At 53.0% G+C, this 20,491-nt stretch overlaps 1 protein-coding gene across 5 annotated transcripts; it reads right to left on the bottom strand.

The window, feature by feature from the left end:
- Positions 1 to 778: 778 nt before the first annotated feature.
- SPDEF (SAM pointed domain containing ETS transcription factor) lies at positions 779 to 20,236 on the bottom strand. Of its 5 annotated transcripts, none has more exons than XM_053603247.1 (8): positions 20,063 to 20,236; positions 19,588 to 19,725; positions 8,056 to 8,520; positions 5,852 to 6,049; positions 5,629 to 5,700; positions 4,168 to 4,215; positions 3,921 to 4,067; positions 779 to 1,464 (listed from the first exon to the last, which is right to left on the bottom strand). In XM_053603247.1, the coding sequence occupies exons 3-8, from the start codon at positions 8,489 to 8,491 to the stop codon at positions 1,286 to 1,288; spliced, it is 1,080 nt and encodes a 359-aa protein (XP_053459222.1). In that variant the 5' UTR covers positions 8,492 to 8,520; positions 19,588 to 19,725; positions 20,063 to 20,236; the 3' UTR covers positions 779 to 1,285. The 5 variants fall into 5 exon arrangements, with proteins under 5 accessions (XP_053459222.1, XP_053459220.1, XP_053459223.1 ...); XM_053603245.1 differs by lacking the exon at positions 20,063 to 20,236 and adding an exon at positions 19,847 to 19,993; XM_053603248.1 differs by lacking the exon at positions 20,063 to 20,236 and having other exon boundaries at positions 4,168 to 4,212; positions 19,588 to 19,996.
- Positions 20,237 to 20,491: the final 255 nt, after the last annotated feature.

Raw genomic sequence — 20,491 nt, 5'->3', positions numbered from 1 at the left:
TCATCATCTGGAAAATGGGGGAGAAACCCCTACCTCATAGTTTTCTTGGGAAGGTCATTGACAAAAAAAAGCAATGGAAGCACCTACCACATCATAGGCCCTCAGGACACATGACTGAGTGAACAAATGTGAAGGAAGTATGAGGAAGCTGAGCGAGTTGCTTTGCCTGGGAGAGTGGGCCAGGTCTCCCCCTGCATCTGCACAAGCACTGATATATACCCTCTCCCCATCACAGCCCGCTCACCAGGGCTCACAGCTTCACAGGTGATTCTCCGGGGTCTTCAGGAAAGAGAAGCCCAAAATAAACCAACCTCTCTCCCACCGAGGGGACTGAAGTGTCCCACAAAGGAACTGAAGCGTCCACCCTCTCCCATGCCCTATAGTGTAGTCTAGCTCCTTTTAGTTGGCTGACCTGAGACAAGGGCTCTGAGCCCCCTGGCCCACACATGCACAAAGCCCTGCTCCACAGCAGATCAAGAGTATGCAGAGGGCACCTTCCCTCTCCAGTCTGATGTGTAGACTCTCCTCAGTCCCAGCCCTTCCTCCCTCCTCTCAGTCAAACCAGGGTGGGGAAGATGAGGTGGCTATTCTAGCCCTTCCTGGGCTTTGAGGACTCACTGCCTCTCTCCCACAGCTTTTGCCGATTACTCCTTTCCTTTTATGCTCAGCTCAATGCCACCTCCTTCAGGAAGCCTCCCTTGACCAGCCCAGGCTCCTCTGACCACAATCACTCTTGATCACTGATGGCCTCCAGGCTGGGTCATTCATTGCACAGACATTGGGGTTGAGTCAGTTCTCTAATATCTTTATTACCCATACCTGAAGGCACACCTGGCTCCCCAACTCACTAGTGCAGACATTTCCTGGCACCATGCCAGGCATGGTGCACAGTAGGAGGCAGGGGAATGTAGCAAAGAGTGGCCTTGCCGGTCACTGCCATTCTGTAGGCTCTGCTCTGGAAATTCCAGGGTCACAGGCCTTTGGAAGGAGGTTCTTCCCTAGAGAGTGGTGAACACCAAGAACGGCCCTGTCTCCCTCCACCCTCCAAAAGACTGGACATGTGAGCAGTCAGGCCTGAGGAGGAAGCACTCCACCCTAGGGTCCCCGGGCTCCAGAGAGCCCACTTAAACCCCTGGGAGCAGTGGCCGCCCCCTCCCTGACCTTGGACTTGGGAATGCCAGCAGACTACCCATTATCCCCCTGCACAGGGTCCAGCCCAGGCAGGGGCAGGCAGGCCAGAGGCCTGGGCACAGCAGGTTCCAGGCCTTGGGCCTGGCCCACAGCCTCAGATGGGGTGCACAAATTGGTAGACGAGGCGCTGGGAGATGTCCGGCTTCCGGATGATGCCCTTCTTGTAATACTGGCGAATGGAGCGGCTCAGCTTGTCGTAGTTCATGGCAGGACGGTTCTTGCGGATGCCCCACAGCCGAGCCACCTGGGCAGAGTCTTCAATTTTGAAGATGCCTGGGGGAGCAGGAAGGCCCAGGGAGAGCCAGTGGTGCGAGTAGGGGCAGCAGGAAGGAGAAAGACCCAGGTGAAGAAGTCAGTCTCATGGAGAACCAAGTGAACAGTGCCAAGACCTCTCTCTGCTCAGGCAGGGGCCAGGCTGTGAGGACCATAAAACCTACTCCCACGGTGAGGGTTATAGAAATTTGTTGCAAAGCTTGTGCCACAGACCCCACTAAATGGTAGAGAATACTTTGGAGTCACAAACCTGGTGGGCCTGTGTACCTTAGTGGGTTCTTAAGGGCTCTGCAGGCCCTTGCCAGCCCTGCTCTTGCTGTGCAGCAAAGCCCTGTGCAGCCCAAAGCCTTGCACAGCTCACAGCAGTGTCTGCAACTCATTTGACAAGATCACCCCTCACACCCACCACCTGTGTCCTTGTAGTTCCAAGCCTGAAACGACCTCTTTGCCATTCCCAGACATGTCAGCCCACACAGCCCTTTCTGGCATGATTAATAAAGATGAGGTGGTAAAAGGAGAATAGATTTGGAGCCAGGCCAACTGGGATTAAGTTCTGGCTCTGCCATTTGCTACCTTTAGAATCTGTCTGAGGCTCCTTTTTCTGTCTGTGAGAGGGGATTGTAGTGACCACTGTGGGTTGTTGAGTTGTTACAGAAAAGAATTTTTAGAGTGGGCGACGCCTGTGGCTCAGTTGGTAAGGCACCGGCCCCACATACCGAGGGTGGCGGGTTCAAACTCGGCCCGGCTGAACTGCAACCAAAAAATAGCTGGGCGTTGTGGCGGGCGCCTGTAGTCCCAACTACTTGGGAGGCTGAGGCAAGAGAATTGCTTAAGCCCAGGAGTTGGAGGTTGCTGTGAGCTGTGTGAGGCCACGGCACTCTACCGAGGGCCATAAAGTGAGACTCTGTCTCTACAAAAAAAAAAAAAGAATTTTTAGAGTGGAGCCTAAGAAAGTGCCCCTTGGGACTAGTTATTACATTGGTAATACCCTCCATTCACATTCTAAACCCTCCTGCCAAGGCGTAGGCCAGCATGCCTCCTCCAGACCACATGTCCTCCCTGATCTCCCTTTCCTAGAACACCATCATCAGACTGTCTCTACACACTGGCTCAGTCTCTGTCTCAAATGCACACCGGGCTACTGCACCTAACAAGCCAGTGTGTAAAGACATTTCCTCCCTCACCCCCAGCTGTGTAATCCTCCTCCATAGAGTCCTTCTGATCCCCTCCTTCCTACCCCATCACACCAGTTCATTTCATTACTATTTCTCCTACATGCTGGGGGTCCCTCAAGGCTGGAGTGTTGCTGAGCCCTCCCCAGACCTTTAGAACACTATAATTGTCGGTAAAGTTGCCTGAGTGAGTGTGGAACCAGAACAGTGTTCAAGGAAGGTCTGTTGGGTGAATGAATCTAGTCCATTTTATAGATAAGCAGACTGTAGGCCAAGCACAGTGGTTCATGCCTATAATCCCAGCACTTGGGAGGCTGAGGCAGGTGGATTGCCTAAGCCCTGTTGGAGGTTCGAGACCAGACTGAGCAAGAGTGAGGCCCTGTCTCTAAAAATAGCTGAGTGTTGTGCTGGGCGCCCGTAGTCCCGGCTACTTGGGAGGCTGAGGCAAGAGAATCGCTTGAGCCCAAGAGTTTGAGGTTGCTGTGAGCTAAGATGCAATGGCACTCAACCGAGGTGACCAACTGGGACTCTCTGTCAAAAAAAAAATGAAGACTGCAGTCCAGGCGCCTACAATTACTATGGCAGGATAGGGCCTAGGATCCAGGTTTCTTGGCTTTTAGCCTTTCTACACACACACACATGCCCCAAGCCCTGTATTATCCAATACAGTAGCCACCAGCCATATGTGACTCTTGAAATGTGGCTTAGTCTGAATGGAGATATGTTACAAGTATAAATTACATACTAGGTTTCTAAGACTTTGTAAAATAATTTATAATTATAATTATAACAATTAATTTTTATATTATATGTTGAAATCATAATAATGTTATAATGTTAGAGTAGATAAATGTATAATTAAAATTAAATTTACCCATTTAAAAAAATTGTTTAATGTGGCCACTAGATACTTTAATATCACATATGTAGCTTGTATTATCTTTCTGGTTGGACATGATTAGTCTTTCTAGTGAAGCTATAATGTTTTGAGGGCAAAGACTGTGTTCCACTCTCAGCAAGTAGTTTAAGCCCCTACTATGTTCCAGTCACTGTGTGGTGCTAAGGATCCTAAATATGATAGAGTCTGGCAGGGAGACAGATGTAGAAACAGATTACAGACAGATGCAGGGCAGTCCCAAGAGAGTGGCTTGTTTGGCCTTCAGGGCAAAGGTGAGCAGCTTCACCTCTACACAGCCCCCACCTTCCCTGTGCCCAGCTCTGACAGGGGCCCCCACTACCACAGTGCCCCTCACCCGCCAGTGCCCTGCAGGGCAGTCTGCTCACCCTTCTCCTTGTTGAGCCATCTGATGAAACGGCCATAGCTGTGGGGCTTGAGTAGCAGCTCCTTGAGGAACTGCCACAGGTGGATGGGCTGCCCTGAGCAGGATGAGTCCACCTCGTTGTCAGTCCAGCTCTCCTCGCTGGTCGAAGCTGGACAGCAGGGAAAGGGCAGTGAGTGGTGGTGAGCTACGGCCACCCCCCCACCCCCAACTTCAGAGGCAGCTCCCAGGTGTCCCCCGCCCCAGCTTACCGCAATAGTGCATCACCCCAGGTGAGGTTCGCTCTTTCATCCAGGCTGCTGCGGGGTAAGGAGAGGAAGTTGGGGACCCAGGAGAGGTCCCAAGGGTGCAGAAGGGAAGGCATTTGGGTGGGACCATGGGGCCACAGGAGCCCCTATGTGGCTGGGGTTTTCCCCTATGGTTCCCTGCTTCCTGGCAATCTGGGAAGGCAAGCTGTGTACAAGCAGCTACTTCCTGGAAGAAAATGCAGGATTTCAGAGCTGGAAGGGGCTGCAGAGGCTCTGTGTGAACCTCTGTTGTGCAGGGGGAGGACATCAGACATCAAGGCTTTTTTTTTTTTTTTTTGAGACAGAGTTTCACTATGTTGCCCTCGGTAGAGTGCATCACAGCTCACAGTAACTCTTGCCTCAGCCTCCCAAGTAGCTGGGACTACAGGTGCCTGCCACTACACCCTGCTATTTTTTTTTGTAGTTGTCATTGTTTGGCAGGGCCAGGCTGGGTTTGAACCCGCCAGCTCTGGTGTATGTGACTGGCGCCCTAGCTGCTGAGCTACAGGCACTGAGCCCATCAAGGCTTTCTGTGCCTCCCCTTCCTCACCTGTAAAGTGGGGCCAGGACACCCCTCCCAGGTCTTTCAGTGTTCAAGGTGGTAAAATCTGCATAGCAACTCACTCGGTGTCTGACATAATATAAACAGGCTTCCAGCCCTCCAGCTGCCTAGTTCACCAAGCATTCCATCCCCTCTGACTCTCTACCTAGACCCTATTCACCTCTCCCACCCGCACATTGACTGTGGAGGTGGAAGCAGCCAGCTTTTGCCCATTAATACTGGTCTCCCCTTGGCCTGGCACTGAACACCCACTGGTAAAGGGTCTGGGCTGGGGCAGGGCACTGGTCTCTGATGGGGTCAAGTGTCTCGTTCCCTTATCCATTTCAGGCCACTAAGGATGAGGGCCTCAACTAACTTGCTGAGCAAGCACACATCCGCCAAAGCACCTAGCTGCATATGGGGGCGCAGAGGCGGCCAGCTGTGTGTGGGGAGCATGGCGGTGCCCAATAGGGCAGCTACATACAGGCTGAGTATCAAGAGCCCAGGCACACTGCTGAGTGTGGAGCAGTGGGTACTCTGGTATATTTATGTTTTTTTTTAAAACAGGAATAAAACCCAAACATGCACACATTCACATTTGCTTAAATGTGTGTAGACTTTCTCTGATAAGATATCTAAAAAACTGATCAGAGTAGTTGCCTCTAGAAAGGGGATTGGAAGCTGGGGTCAGGAGTGGGAGGAAGAAACTATTCATGGTATACTATTTTTCACTATGGTCTTTTTTTTTACATGCACATTTATGTTTTATTACTTCTTTAATGAAAAACAAAGCAAAACAAAATTTAAAAAGAAAAAAAGGACTTCCCAGTATCTCTGGTTGCCCTTAGCTCTGAAGTCCTGTGCCCTGGCAGTTTGACTTCTACCTTTTAGCTGTCCATGTGCTCTGGGGCTCGGAGTGAGTTGGGGTTGGGAGTTCACCAGAATCCAGGAGGCAGCTGCAATGAGATTTGTAACAGAGTCCAGGTGGGGGCCCAGGGGATTCTTCCTCAGTGGAGGGCAACTTCCCAGCTGGCATCCTGGCCTGGCTATCCCCCTCAATGTCTCTGGCTTGGAGCTTGAGGGGATGCTCCCCATGCCATGTCATACCTGATTTCCAGATGTCCAGGTGGGCATGCAGCACATCCCCGCCCAGGGGCGAGCGTTGGAGGAACTGCTCTTCTGACATGGCACATAGCTCCTTGCCCCCTAGCTCCTGGAAGGCCTTGCCCACGGGGGGCAGCCGGTACTGGTGCTCTGTCCACAGGAGCCACTTCTGAACATTGCCAGGACTCCAGTCCACAGGGTCTGAGCAAGAGACATCCCCTCAGCTCAGGGGCTATTTCAGGGCACTAGCCCAAATGTGGCCTATCCTGCTGGGATAGGCAACTTGTATCCTGGGACCATTCTCTCTTTGGAGTATTGATAGGCCTGGACCAAACATGGCCTTGAGGGGACTTGTGGAGACAAGAGGAGGGTGAAAGGGGAGGAGCCAGGACCCTAAAAACAACTTGGCTCAGGGCAGGGGAGCCTGGTGCCTTTGCACCTCCCACCTTACCCAGGCCTCAGGTCCTCCCAGACTCCTCCAGCCCTTCCAAAAGAACTTTCACGGGGAGTCCTAGCTGTGGAGAGCTCAGTGACATTAAGCCAGAAACACCTGAGCTTCTCTCCCAGGACCTCTTGCCTTCCCCTAACCCCTTAAGGAACCAAAGAAAAATCTAACCAGGAATTATTTTTATAACCCCAACACTTGAGGAGAACGAGGCACAGAGCACTCCATCTTCTTGTCCCGCACCTAACAAAGGCCTGGTTGCATGGTAGCAGCTCAGTGCACACGTGCTGGATAAGTACATGGTGGTTATAGTTATGGGGCAGCTATAGGCTGCAGAGGCCAAGGGAGGGGAGCTGCTCTTGAGTGATCCCAGCAGGGCACACAGGTGGGGGCCAGGCTGCTGGGTACCATCACAATGGGTCCTCTAAGTGAACACTGTAGTCCAAGCCAGTGCCCCAGCTGCATGACCTGCAGGATGGCTGTCCGTATTTAATAAACTAATTTTTCTCTCTGAGGTCAAAGCAATTTTTTTCTGTCCCCATTGTTCAGAGAGCTCGCCCTTCCCTAGCTAGTATGGGGGAAGAGGCCTGTGGAGAAACTCCCATGGTAGGACTGGCATGGGCACTGGGAAATTGGAGGGCTGAGGCATCGGGAGGAGCTGCCTCCAGTGGGGACACCAATAAGGGATGAGGTGGTGGGGCAGGAGCTGGGCCTGAGGGATGCCTGAGGACCCCTCCTCCCAGTGAAAGCTGCACAGACTGGGATGCTCCAATGCCCCAGCCTGAAGCCTGAGGGAAACAGGCCGGGCCTGCAAGCTAGAGAGATGATGGCGGGACACAGGACTGGAGACCCACAGCCCCTCAAGCATCAGCTCCATAGTCACGCCCCTCGGTGACACATTTATCTGTTTATTTATGATCTATCTCCCTCCCTGTAATGTCAACTCCATGAACATAGGGACTTTTGTGTTGTGCTCACCACTCAGTTCTCAAGTTCTAGAATTGGGCCTGGTATATTGAAAGTGCTTATTGTTGAATTCACTCAACAACCATGTTTTGAGCCTCTATTATGTTCAAAGAGCTTTCCTAGGGAAAGGGATGTAGTGATGAAAAAAACACATGAAAATCCTTGCCATTGTGGAGTGTACTTTCTAGTGAGGGAGACAGACAGTAAGCTAGATATGTAAAATAAAATGTGGGGCATGTTGGTGACAGTGAGTGCTGTGAGGGAAAGCAGGTGGAGAGAATAGGAGGTGGGGTTGTGGGCAGCAATTTCAATGGAGAGGTCAGGGAAGGCCTTCTTGACATGCTGCCATTTGGGTCAAGACTTGAAGGAGGTGAGATAAATAGATATTTGGGGAAAGAAGGGAGTCCTTCTAGGCTGAAGGACCAGTAGGTGCAAAGGTTCTGTGCTGAGTGTGGAGGGAAAGCAAAGAGGCTGGTGTGGCTGGAGCAGCTTGAAGGAGGAAGAGTGGAGAGGAGTTCAGCCAGATAGTGCAGAGCTCATGTTCACATCATCCAGAACCTACCAAGGGGGGACAGTAGGCTGGCAGGGTTGGGGTACAGAGATGAGTCAAAATCTTCCCAGCCCAGGCTCAGAGACTCTGTGGGTTATGGACTGACTGTGTATACAGAAGTAACAGCATCCCTGGGGACTGGGCAGAGATGGCCGGAGTCCATCCAGCAGTGCTTCAACCCACCCTAGTGACCTCAGCCTTGTCGGCAGCCCCCTTATGGAGATCAGTATGGGGACAGGAACTTACCTGCAGTGATGTTGAGCAGCTTGCAGGCTGTCTCGATGTCCTTGAGCACTTCACCCACCACCATGGACTGCACCTGCTCCAATGAGTGCTCCTCCAGGGTCAGCCCACCTGGCACCAAGTCCAGGCTGCCCCCTGGGGCTTGGCTGTCAATGACTGGGCACTGCTCAGGCTCCTCAGGTGTCTCCTCCTGAGTGCTGGCTCCAGGGTCCTTGGTAGCCCAGCTGCTATCCTCAGGGTACAGCATGTCAAAGTAGGAGAGGTAGAAGGCAGACAGGCCCTGCTCGGGTGTGGCAGGCGGGCTGGGGCTCCAGTCTCGCCTCTCGGTACCTACCACCCCTGCTGCTACCTTCTCCAAGCCTGTCCTCGATGCCGTGTTGGAGGGCAGCAGGAGGTGACTGGAGGGAACGCTGCTCAGGCCAGGGCTGGCGCTGCCCATGCCAGTGCTGCTCGGAATGGCAGCTGTGTCTATAGAAATGAAAGAGGAAAGAGAGTCAGATCTAACTGCTTCGCCATCCCCATGGGGGCCGCTAAGCTGGTTACAGGGATGATGAGCCCAGTGGGCAGTGGGCTGGGCCTGGAAGAGTTGGGGGCTTCTGGGTCACTGGGCAGCTAGGACAGAGCTGGACGTACAGGCTTCTGGCTGAGAAACAGAGTGAGATGGTAGGACTGTAAACAGAGCTCCCTCACCACCCCCCCCCCCCCAAGGAAGCCTGAATGGCTGGAAGCAGCAAATCTTTACATATGTAATGTGTTTAAAGCAATCTGAGGTTCTTGCCCTCATTCGGTCCTCACAAAGAAGGCATGATTAGCCCTATTTGGCAGATGAGCAAACTGAGGCCTGGAAAAGAAGCCCTTAATGTCCAAATCCTTCCTGCTAACCTAAATCTTTCCTACTGTAGCAAAGTTTGTTTTCTTTTATTCTGTCCTTGACTGAGACAGACATGGAGTTGGAAGGGAGAAGGCCACAGTCCTAAAGGCTGCCATCATCTTTACCAGCATGGGAAAGAAAAATGGAATAAAGGCGTATGTAGTGGGATAGAATATGCCTCACAAGCTGGGGAGTTGGCCAGCCCCACTCCTCCCACAAGGCCATTTTGGGATGTGAATAAAGTCCCAAAGTGACTTGGCCACTCAGTAACAACTCACAGGCATGCTGCCCCTCCAGGCTGATTTCCTGGTACCTACTGACCTCACTCTCCCTTGAAAAGTACTGTCCCAGTGGCACCTGTGGCTCAAGGGGTAGGGCGCTGGTCCCATATGCTGGAGGTGGCAGGTTCAAACCCAGCCCCGGCCAAAAACCAAAAAAAAAAAAAAAAAAAGAAAAGTACTGTCCCTAGGGTCCCTCCCAGCTCCCAGGGCCCTCTCCTCTGCTCTTAAGCCCTGGAGGAATGTGCAGCTGCTAGAAGATGTACTCCCATGCCAGCCCTTCCTGGGGATAGCAGAGGTGGTAAGAAGGTGCAGGCTCCAGGGAACAACTAAGACTCTCAGCAAGTCAGACACCTGCTCTCCACCGCTGCCCAGAGCCCATCAGAGTACCATCTGGCATCAGTACAAGCAGAGTCCTCACTTCCCATCCATCATACAGGCTCTGCTCTGCCCGGGGCCTTTTCTCTGAACCCAGTATCAGAGTGAAGAGTTTGGGAGAGGCAAGGGCCTTGAGAGATGTCCATGTACCCAAACACTGGCATTTGGGGGGCAATTTGTGGTGTGGGGGCCTGAGACTCAAGAACGAATCAAGACAGAGGTGGAAGGTTACCAACAGATACATGCTCCAAATACGAGAAACAATTTAGAAAGCAGGAAAGGAGCAGATAAACCTGTTAAGGGCAAGTTAATTTGTGTCCTTTCTCAAGGGTATTTGTATCTTAAAGCAGTACTCTCAAAATGTGGTGTCTAGACCAGCGGTGCCTAGACCAACCTGGAAACTTATTGGAAACTCAAATTCTCAGGCCTGCTTCAGAGGTACCGAATCAGAAGCTCTGGGGGAGAGAAGACCCAGGAGATTGTTGTGGTGATTTGGAATCACCATTTTGGGTGATTCTGATGCAGGTTCTTTTTTTTTTTTTGTAGAGACAGAGTCTCACTGTACCGCCCTCGGGTAGAGTGCCATGGCGTCACACGGCTCACAGCAACCTCTAACTCTTGGGCTTATGCGATTCTCTTGCCTCAGCCTCCCGAGCAGCTGGGACTACAGGTGCCCGCCACAACGCACGGCTATTTTTTGTTGCAGTTTGGCCGGGGCTGGGCTGGAACCCGCCACCCTCGGCATATGAGGCCGGCGCCCTACTCACTGAGCCACAGGCGCCGCCCTGAAGCATGTTCTGATTACAGAACTGCTGCTTTAAAGGCATCTGGCCAGTAGGAAAGGCTTCAATCAAAAGACTGGTCGCCTAACGGGTGCCAGAACTCACTGTGCCACACTGGGACAGTGGGAGTGAAAGGGGGCTCCCTGGCCTATCCTCAGTCACTCTATGGGACTGACCTCCTCAGCGTTAGTGCACAGCTGCCACTTACCTCTGCAGGTGAGACAGGGGAAGAACCCAGTTTGATACCTCTGGCTTCTTTAGGGGTAGCCCATTCGACACACTTGTGTGACTTAGAAAATGTCATCCCTTCCTCTCTGGATAGCATAGCTTGGTGAATGGAGCCCAGGTAGAATTTCAGCTCTCTCTGTCCATCCCCCTTGTGTAGCGCCCAACTTTCCCAACCTTACATGGCAGCCCTGCAGTTTCCTGTGGTGAAGAGAATGCCAGCAAGAGAGAAGGGTGTTCCCTTTGATTTCAACTCTTCCTTTCAAGGGCTCCTTTAAGTGACAAGGAAGAAAAGGTCAGGGTGAGGTGGGGTGGGCAGAAACTGATGGGGGGGCTGTGGTTGCGGGGGATAGAGGGCAGGTCTGGAATCATTTCAAGTCCTTCTGTGCAAACACTAGTGTGTGCCGTGGGCCCACATTATTTACCTAGGTAGAGCCAGTTCGCTCTGCCCCTGGGTCCCCACCCTGGATGTGCCCACGCCCTACCCTATGGCTGACTCTACCCCTGGGGACCCCCCCCTTTGTCCCCCACTCCTTTTTCATCACCCCCTGCTTGGCTCCTGCCCCTTCCACATCCCCAGAACCTCTATGCCTGCCACGTTAGGATAGTCTCTGCCAATACCCTAGGCCACATGCCAAGGAAACAGAAGCTTTTCCAAGAAGCAAGAGAACTCATTTCCCTTATGCCCCTCCTGTTTGCTTGGCCTCCGCCATAGGTAGGTTGGGAGGCAGCTGCTGTGTTTCAGGGCATGGTTGTGTGAGGGGTCGGTGAGGATGAATGGGGAGGGTGAATGGCAGTATTTGCCAGGATGGGATGTAATGACACATTCTTGACACATTTGTTGAGTGAGCAGTGAAGCCCTAATATCCGTCCCCTCCCCAGGGGAGAGGCGGCATGGGCCGTATTCTCATTACTGAGGGGAAGTCAAAGTGCAGAGAGGTAGATGACCCGAATCCAGGTCTTCTGACTTGTGGCCCAAGGCTCCTTCACCAGTAGAGAATTCCTGCTTCCCCCCTCTACACCCCACATTTCAGCTTGCTCTCACCATATCCCTAAATGCTAAAAACCCTGCTCTCCACCAAGTCTTGGTCATAGCTCTGACACTTCCCTGGTGAAAAATAAGTTACTGATTAACTGTGCGGCAGAAGGAAAAGTCTGATTTTCCACAGGTAAGGGTGCTAGGGAATGATCTGTCCCTCGTGCAGCCGGGGTCAGGGAGCTGGAGGCCGATGTGCTCAGCCTGCAACTCAGGCATCTCCTCCAGGCTCCAGGTGGGACTTGGGAGGGAAGAAGAGGGAACTGCATAGTTGAGTCCCTCCCATGTGCCATGCCCAGGGTGTTCACCCACATCACCCCCTTTGCTACTCATAGCCTGGGTGATGAGCCAAGTTCCATTTTATAGATGCAGACAATGAAGGCTAGGGAAGTTATGCAACTTGGCCAAGGTCATGCCCTGGCCATGTGTGGGCTCTGCTCATTGGGCCACATTCCTTCTGTGATATTGCTCTCACCTATCCCATCTTCCTAGGGGTTCTACCCACCTCCTAATTGGCTCTTTGGTCCTCCAAGTCTGTGCCTACCTCTTGGCTGCTCATTCATCGCACTATCAAGATCATTTCCCTCTAACACCCTTTCATCAGGCACCTCTGTTCTCAAGAACTTCCCATGGCTCCCCATTGTCTGTTCTGCCCCCATCCCCGTGGCTCATGCCCACCTCTGAGCTCACCTCCTACCCAGCCCAGATAATCAGAGCTAAAAGGGGCAATATCTTTTTTTTTTTTTTTTATTGTTGGGGATTCATTGAGGGTATAAGAAACCAGGTTACACTGATTGCATTTGTTAGGTAAAGTCCCTCTTACAAGGGGCAATATCTTATGTGATTGTCTTGTAGATGGGAACAATGAGGCCTAGAGTAGGGAAGGGATTCAAACTCTGGTTAGTGGCAGGATATGGATCAGAACTAGGGATTGACATGGTGACCATGAATCCAGCTTGTAGTGAGAATAAAATTTCACACTTGGCCTCTGTGCTGTGCAATGGATGACATGGCTATTTTCTTTTATTGTCACCTGCCTAAAATGTCCCTTCCTTCTCATCACAGGGAACCCTCCCCAATAGCTTCTCGGACTCCCCAGCTTTCCTCTTCTGTGCCACGAGTCCATCCCATGGGTAAATCCACAGGTGATTGTCCGCCCAGCGGACACTGGGAAAGCTGAGGCTCAAGAGGGGCAAGGAGGTGACTACAGTCACACAGCAGAGCCAACACCAGACTGGGAGCCTCCTAACACTCAGGCCACTACTCCATAGGCCTAGGGTCCTGGGACAAGCTATGTACCTTCCAGGTCCAGGTCTCTTGGATGGCAGGCCCAGCCCTTGCCATAGCCTCTGCTGGCTAGCCCCAGGGGTAGCTGTCTCCTGAGCAATGCTTCCAGCTCTCAAACCTTGAGTTGATCTCTTCTGGATTAAGCTTCAGCATGTCCCAGCTCCCTCCTGCCCCAGAAGCCCTGGCTTCCACTCCAGACAAAGAAAGTTGGTAACAGCTGGTGGAGGCCAAGGGCCAGAGACAGGACTAGATCATTGGGGTGGCGGCCAGGAGGATTAGCTACCCCTTCTCTCAGCACCTCCCATTCCCCCAGGAAGGAAGATTAAGGAAAGAGGGCAGAGGGACCCAAAGTTAAAAGAGATTCAGCTTAGCTTTCTCTATCACTGTCCTGCTCACTCTCACCCCTTGGAGCCAGGAATATGCCCCTAGACACCCTTGCCTCCCAGGCTCTCCTTTCCTGCCCACCAACTGGCACCAGTGAAAGAACCCCTAATAGCTTCCAAAACCACAACTTCAGGGAATGGAGTCACTTAGGAGGTCTTTACTAAGGCCTGGGCTGTCATTGGGGGCTGCAGCCTGTTTTCCACAACCCACTTGGTTCAGGCTCCCAGGTCCTCCTACATCCTGGGGGGATGGTCATGTGGGTAATCGTGCCCTAGCCCACAACTCAATCCTGAGAGTTAACCAACCCCAATCTTCCCATAGCTCCGGACCTAGCTTCAGGCCCCACTGAAAAATGCTGAGGAGGTGATAGAGAGAGCTATTCTGGCCTAGCTGCTCAGCCCCTAGCCAGCCTCACTCTAGAAGAAGCTCTGACTGCAGGTAGACCTCCTCTGGCTTCCCCACTGCAACCCACTGTACTGACCATCAGCCCCTCTCTCATCCATCCAAGTCCCTGGGCTCCCTTTAAGGAGCTGGAGTCAGGGACTTCATTAGTGGGATGAGGGCCGGGCCAGGAACCATACAGAGTGGGCAGAGACCACCTGGGTCTGTCCCCAGTCAGCTGGTCAGCACCCTGGAGAGGAACGGGGCTATCTAGACCACAGGGAGTCCCAGGCCAAGGGCCCATGACTTAGCCACCCCGCAGCACGCCTGGCTTCAGTGAATTCCTGACCTTCTCAGGCTCTGGCTTTCCCTCTTTCCCTCTTGCTAGTGTTCCTCCTACTTCTTCTCTGCTCCTCTGATGCTCCCACTCTCCCATGGAACCCCAGCAATCTCCCCCTTCACATTATCCTTCAAACTAGCTAGACCCAAGAGAAATGGCCAGGCCTCTTCCTTAATGTCCACCCTTCAGTGCCCTGAGTGCTGGCCATTCCCCACTGGACAGACCACCCTATTTGCCCAGAAAGTCATCTAAACCCTCCAGATGGAAAATTCCAGCCCTCTCTCAAGCCCCCCTTTGTGGCTATCCCCAAGCACCTGCTGTATCCCAGCATTTCCAAGGGCAGAGAGAAAGGAGGCAGATCCTGGGGACAGTGTAGCTGAGAGAGGCCTTGCCTGTCCTGGACTCAGCATAAGAGTAGGAAAAGTGGGTTTCTTCTAGACCCCTGGCATCCCTACCTCCTCAGGGCACAGACCAGTCCAGGCCACTGGAACTAGCTTTTTGCAGGGTCCTGGCACTGTGGGAGGTTCACCTTGGGGAGAAGCTAGTGGGCTCAGGAGCTGGGGTATATGTAGGGAGTCATGTGGGATGGAGTAAAGTTACGAGGGGCCCAGGACAGGTAAAGGATGATTGGGACACAGGAAATGGAAGGGCCAGGGGAGCACCAAGGAAACCTGGTGTGGTCCGTTTTTCCCATGGTTCCTACAGTTAGCCAGGAGCCCTGCTGCATGAGCATCTCTTATTCCAACTCTCTTTGGGATAATGGGGAGGTTAAACTAAATAAACTGCTTTACTGTGCCCTTCCAGCCCATCCCCAGGGCAGTTAGTATTATTCCCACCTGACAGATAGAGCACTGTGACCTGCATGTGTCCTTATGTGACTGATCAGGGACTTCAACTCAAGATGGCTTCACCCTCTTTTCAGATGAATTGGTAGATCTGGCACTTTCCAACCCTAGGGTCACCCCTACTGATCATCCCTTTGCTTCCAGTCAGGCCACCTGCCAACCCAGACCCTGAAAAATCACAGCTCCATAGTTAACTGGTGGGGCCTTTATGGCATGGGCGTCACTGGCCTGGAGGTACAGGGACCCACATCAGCCCCAAGTGTACCTCTGTATTTGAGTTGGCTCCAAAGGGAAATATGGCCTGGAAAGAACTCGAGGCCTCAGCTTCTGGAGATGTCCTGCTCTGTTGTCACTAAATGTGAGAACCTAGGTCCTGGCCTCTCTGGGCCTCAGTCTCTTGCTCTGTACTCTGAGGGGGTGAGTCATCCCCCAAGACTTCTCTAGCCGAGGCACTGTCTGGATTCTATGACTGTGATCCTCATTTTGCTCCTTAGCCTGACTTTGAGGAGATGAAAAAAGGATGGTAGAGTCACAGAGATGGACATCTGGGGCTCCCCTTGCAAGCAGAGGCATAGTTCAGCAGCATGAGGGGTATGGCTGGTGTTTCCCATTGGCCCTGGAGTAAGACTCAGCCCATTCTACTGGCCAAGCAGGGCCTCCATTAGCTGTCCATCTCACCAATTGCCAGCAGTAGCACCTCCTCCCTAGCCCCTCTAGGCAGCAGGGACCCCCAGCCCAGATAAGCTTGAGGCTTAGAGTGATGCTGATGGGTGGGGACAGAGCCCAATTTCCCTCCATATCGCATACAATTCTGCCTCACTTTCCCGTTTTCCAGAAATTGCAATTCACTTCCTTCAGCCCTGGTTGAATGCATGCATACAGCATACGTACTATATGCAAGTGTATCTCACTTCTCAACACGCCAGTCAGGCCCGTTGGCCTTCCTGAGACTGCCATGCCCCAGCCACCTGCACATCTCTTCTTGATGCTGCAGCCCACATTCACATGGTTGCCCCTGCTCTCTCTGGCAGTCTCCTCTACCCTCACATCCAAGGCCCCCCTACTCCTCGAAGGGGCCAGCTGTAGCCCTTCTCTTCCCTCCTCTCCTCTAGTACTGTATACTCCACTTGCTATGGGACAAGGGCTGTGAGGTCTTGTGGGTATCTTGCTCCCCATGGGCCAGCCCCAGCCTATCAGCTAGTCCTTGAAGGTGCAAGAGCACGTGGATTCCACTCAGACTCCTGGATGGGGCACCTCGGCTGACCGTCTTGGTCTCAGTCCCCTCATTGGTGAACTGGGGACTCAAAGACAGTTATGTCTCTGGGATTTGAAGTGACCAGGCAGGACAGTGATGTGAGAAGACTAACAATCTCCCCAGAGGGCTGTTTACAGTGGCTAAGATAGCACTATCTCTATTCTTACATGTCTCTAGCCTCCTGCAAGTCCGCCATTCAGAAATACTGCTGGGGAGTCTGCAAAATCTTGAAGGGTTCAAAGTGCGTCTTAAGCCCCAATCCCAGGGCCAGAGGGCACATCTCCAGGCATGGAAAGGGAGTTTGGACAAAGTGAAGACACTCCAACTTGATAGGTGATAAAAGTCCAGAATAAACTGTCCTGAGAAGTCAAAAATAGAAATTGCTTCAAAAAAGGTTGAGATGGTGGCGATGAGTTATTAGAGGACTATGAAGACCCATTCCTATCAGTAAGGTGTCAGCGGAGACATGTGCCTTTCTTCTGTCCTGGTGTGGGTTGGGGGGTGGCTAGAAATGGGAGATGAGAGGAGCTGGATTCTAGCGGGCCTCAGGACAACTTACTTTCCTAAGAGCAGAGAGACCTGGGTCCCATCCCTCTCCAGTCTCAGCTGCAGGAACCCTAGCCTGGGACCCTACCCTGGCAGTCACTCCCAGCCACCCCAACCCTATCCCAGAGCTAGAGAGAGAGGGAGAGGGAGAGGGAGAAATGCCTCGATTCTGGCCATGCTCAGAGACCTCATTGCCCCTTTCTATGGTCCTGGGTAGGCTCTGGTCCCATCTGGCCCTTAGCAGAGTCACACTCAGGTCCCCTGGCTAGAGAGAAAGGAGGAGGCTCTCTTCCACCCACTCACCCCCAGCCATGGAGAGATGGGAGAGAAGAATCTGGCAGAGGGGCCTCTGAGGCTGAGAATAGGCAAACTAGCTGGGAGAAGGAGCCTGGCATTAAATGTCAGGAAGAGCCCAAGGGCAACTCAGCTTGTGTAAAGTTTGCTTTGGGAAGAGTTGTTCCACCTGACAGGCCACTCACTTGGCTGGGGGCTAAGGGTGGAGAATGAAGTGGGATGGGGGAAGGGATAAGGGGAGGGTCTGGGACCAGGTCTGAGCTCTGACTCTGCTCTCTAGCTCTGGGACTGGGGCCAGTGATTCAGCCTCCCCTGAGATTCAGTTGTCCTATTAGATGGGTTGTCAAGAAGGGTTAAAAGGTTGTGAAAATTGAGACAGAGGATAAATGGAAATTCCTTGTCAATTACTATGGGCTAAGCTTGCATAAAAGTGGCACCTGGGAGCAAGGGAGGGCATGGGGCTGAAGAGGGAGGAGAGAAGTAATAGGGCAAGGAGTGAGGGAAACTAAAGAAGAAGCAGGTGGTGGTGGTGGGTATAGGGGATCAGCTGAAGGGTGGAGTCCGAGGAAGTTGAGGACAGTGGTGAGGGAGGCCTGTGGCCTTTGCCCTGCTCTCCAGCCCCTCCAGGGCAACTGTTGGCCTCACCTGCCCCTCCCTGCTCTCTAAGAGGAGCCAGAGCCAGGAATTCCTGTCCACCCACCTACCTTCACCTCAACCTAGGAGACAGGCTGGTAAAACCTTCCTGCCAGGCTGCCTCTAACCAACTCCTACACAGTCTTCAAGACCCTGATGCAGGTTGTCTCCTCCAGGAAGCTGCCTTTAATACCTGTTTAAATCTTCTCATCTCACAAAGAACCGCAAGTGCAGTGAGAAGTGACCTGCCCAAGGTTATACAATATGGCCCTCCCCACTTCCTGCCCTCCATCTAGAGGGTCTTTGACTTCCCCAGGTCACATTCAGGCTGCATCAAGTCATTTAGCACAAGTCGCGCTCTAATCGTCTCAAAGGTACAAACTATACACCTGCCACGACTTCAGTGGTAAAAAATGGGCTCTCCTGGTTCTTTCACTACTGCCATGGTTATACTTTCTGAGTACCAATTGAGCACCTTCTGGATGCAGCGCTGTTCCCTCAGGCTTGGTTGACAGAGAAGCTTAAGTCAGAGGGTGCTTGTGATAAGCAGTGTTTCATAACTGATAATGAGCAATAAGCAGGTCTGGTAGGGACTGGGTCTTCAGCTCTGAATCTCTCCAAGATGCGTGGCGCAGAGGAAATGCTTATCCATTCACTTTCAGGCTCTCACAGGGGAGGGTGGTCCCCTACCCAGCAAGAAACTGCCTCCTCCACACACTTCAGCCTTCCTGGGAGCTCTGAGGATGCTCCCTGCTCTATCTGTCTGTGAATTTGGGGTGGTGAGACTCCAAGTTGGAATCCTAGGCCCTGGTTCTTCCTTCATGTGGGTAGGGGAGAGCTCAGCTCAAGAGATCTGGCTGTAGGCCCACCGGTCTGGTGAGGCGTCTCCTCCCATCCCTGCCTGTCACCTTGGGCCTGGGGAAGCTTGGATGCCTGTTTGCTTTGTTACTCAGCTAAGCAGCTGGTGCTGGGGAGATGCAGCTTTATTGGGGGTTGCTGTGAAGCTGTTAACTGGGGAGTTGGGGGCAGGAAATGAGGCCAAGCCCTAGCCCTGGCCAAAGAGGAGGAGATAGACCATGACTGTCATAAAGGAGATGGGGCATGTGGCCAGGGTGTAGGTTGCTGGGTGACCCCAGCTGGCAGGTAAGGTGAGAGATCTGAAGCTAGCTCAGAGGGCTTGCCCAACCTCAGCATGCACATGCACACATCCCCTTGGGGTGCCCTCACTCAGGCCCCCTTCAGCTTTCCATCCTGTCATCCATATCACTCACTTCTCTCTTCACCAGGAATCTAGCATATCTTAGAAATGCGCACCTTCAAGGGATCCCCACTGTTGCTTTCTTTGAGTACCCAGACTGGGGCCCATAAACCCTCAGCTTCCCCTGATATCCAAATGCTCAGAGGTTTTACTCAGCAGTCACCCCCGAATGCCTTGTTCCTATGCCCCCTACTGCCTGGTTCCATCCTGGGCTCTGGTCCTATCTACTGATTCCAACCCAAACCCTGACCCTAAGCCTCTAGGTTCCAGTGAGCCTCTGCCCACACTGGTGGCCTAGCACCAGGGAGACCCTTCCTGTGGCAGAGCAGCTGCGGCTGGCAGCAGCAGAAGGGCTGCCTGTATTTCACCAGCCAAGCAGAACTGGCTGGGTCTCAGGAGTTGAGGCACTGCCCCCACAGAACTGCCACCCCTGGGGCTGAGCAGGTGAGGCAGGCTGGGCTCAGTGTAGAGCCCACAGATGTGGGGTATCCAGGCCTTTGTGGGCCATGGGGGCTCACCCAGTTTCTAGGCTTGGCCTGGGGAGGCAGACTGGGCAGCGTATGGAGAAGAACAGAGGATTCTGAGGGTGAAGGGACCCAGATCACAGGGTCACTGATGCCTGGGAGATGAGCTCTGAGCTTGCAAAATGTGCCTCCAAGTCCTGCTTGCAGTCATCCACCTCCCCACAGCTGGCAGGGAAAGGTCCCATGGCAGGGCACTCTGAGTCTCTTGTGAGACTTACCCGTTAGCAGCCTGGTGTCCAAGGAGTTGTCTGTTGCAGTGCAAACCTCAGGGTTCAGAAGGCGATGTGGGCAGCTTGGACCACTGCTGTGTCTCAGCCAGGCATCTGGGGAGCCAGTGGGATTAGGAGCCAGCAGGGCTAGGGGCAGAGGCAGCACTTGGGTCAGCTGCTGGGGGCCTGGCCACCTTTGAGGGGTGGCCCGCTGAGGTGTTAGGGCTGCGTGTCTGTAGGGAACCCTCTAGCTCCAGGCTAGAGATACCTGCAGGCACTGTGTCAAGACCCAACTTGAGGGGTTTGCAGGGAACAGCAGCAGGCTTGGAAGACTGGGTCTGTGGGCAGTATGGATGCAGGTGGAGTACAGGAATGTGCTGGGAGGAAGTCGGGCAGCCGCAGAGATGAAGAGTTGGCCAGCACCTGATTTCCCATTATAAGTAATCCTTCCTTATTTACCTGAACAAATACACTCCTTGCTTACCTCAGACCACAGGCTGGCTCCCAGTTAACCCTTGCAGGTCTCCTCCTCCTTGCAGGGGGACCCACACCCTGACAGCCAAGGGGACTCACTCACTCACTTGTTCATTGTGAGGGTTGATGCATAGCTACTGAGCTCACATTACATGCAAGGCATGGGGCGTATACTGAGTGGGACTAGGGCCGGTTCTAAGAGGGATCAGCGGAGGGTTAGCGACAATCAAACAGCAGTGGAAATCCAGGGCCACCCATGGGGCAGGCGCTGGCAAGGGAAGCAGAAAGGACTTCCTGAAGGAGGTGCTGCCTGGCTCCCCAGGGATAAAGGGAGCCTCATAGAGCCCTGGAGAGGGATCCTGAGGCTTGTGGGCCCACCCCTGTCTGCAGGGAGCTGTGTTCTCTGTGTCACACCATGGTGCGTTGCTTTCCTAGACCT

This window comes from Nycticebus coucang, chromosome 9 (genome assembly GCF_027406575.1).
Source record: "Nycticebus coucang isolate mNycCou1 chromosome 9, mNycCou1.pri, whole genome shotgun sequence".
Taxonomy (NCBI): Eukaryota; Metazoa; Chordata; class Mammalia; order Primates; family Lorisidae; genus Nycticebus; species Nycticebus coucang.
The sequence above is the reverse complement of the archived record's forward strand: the minus strand, read 5'-3'. Positions and strand labels throughout refer to the sequence as shown.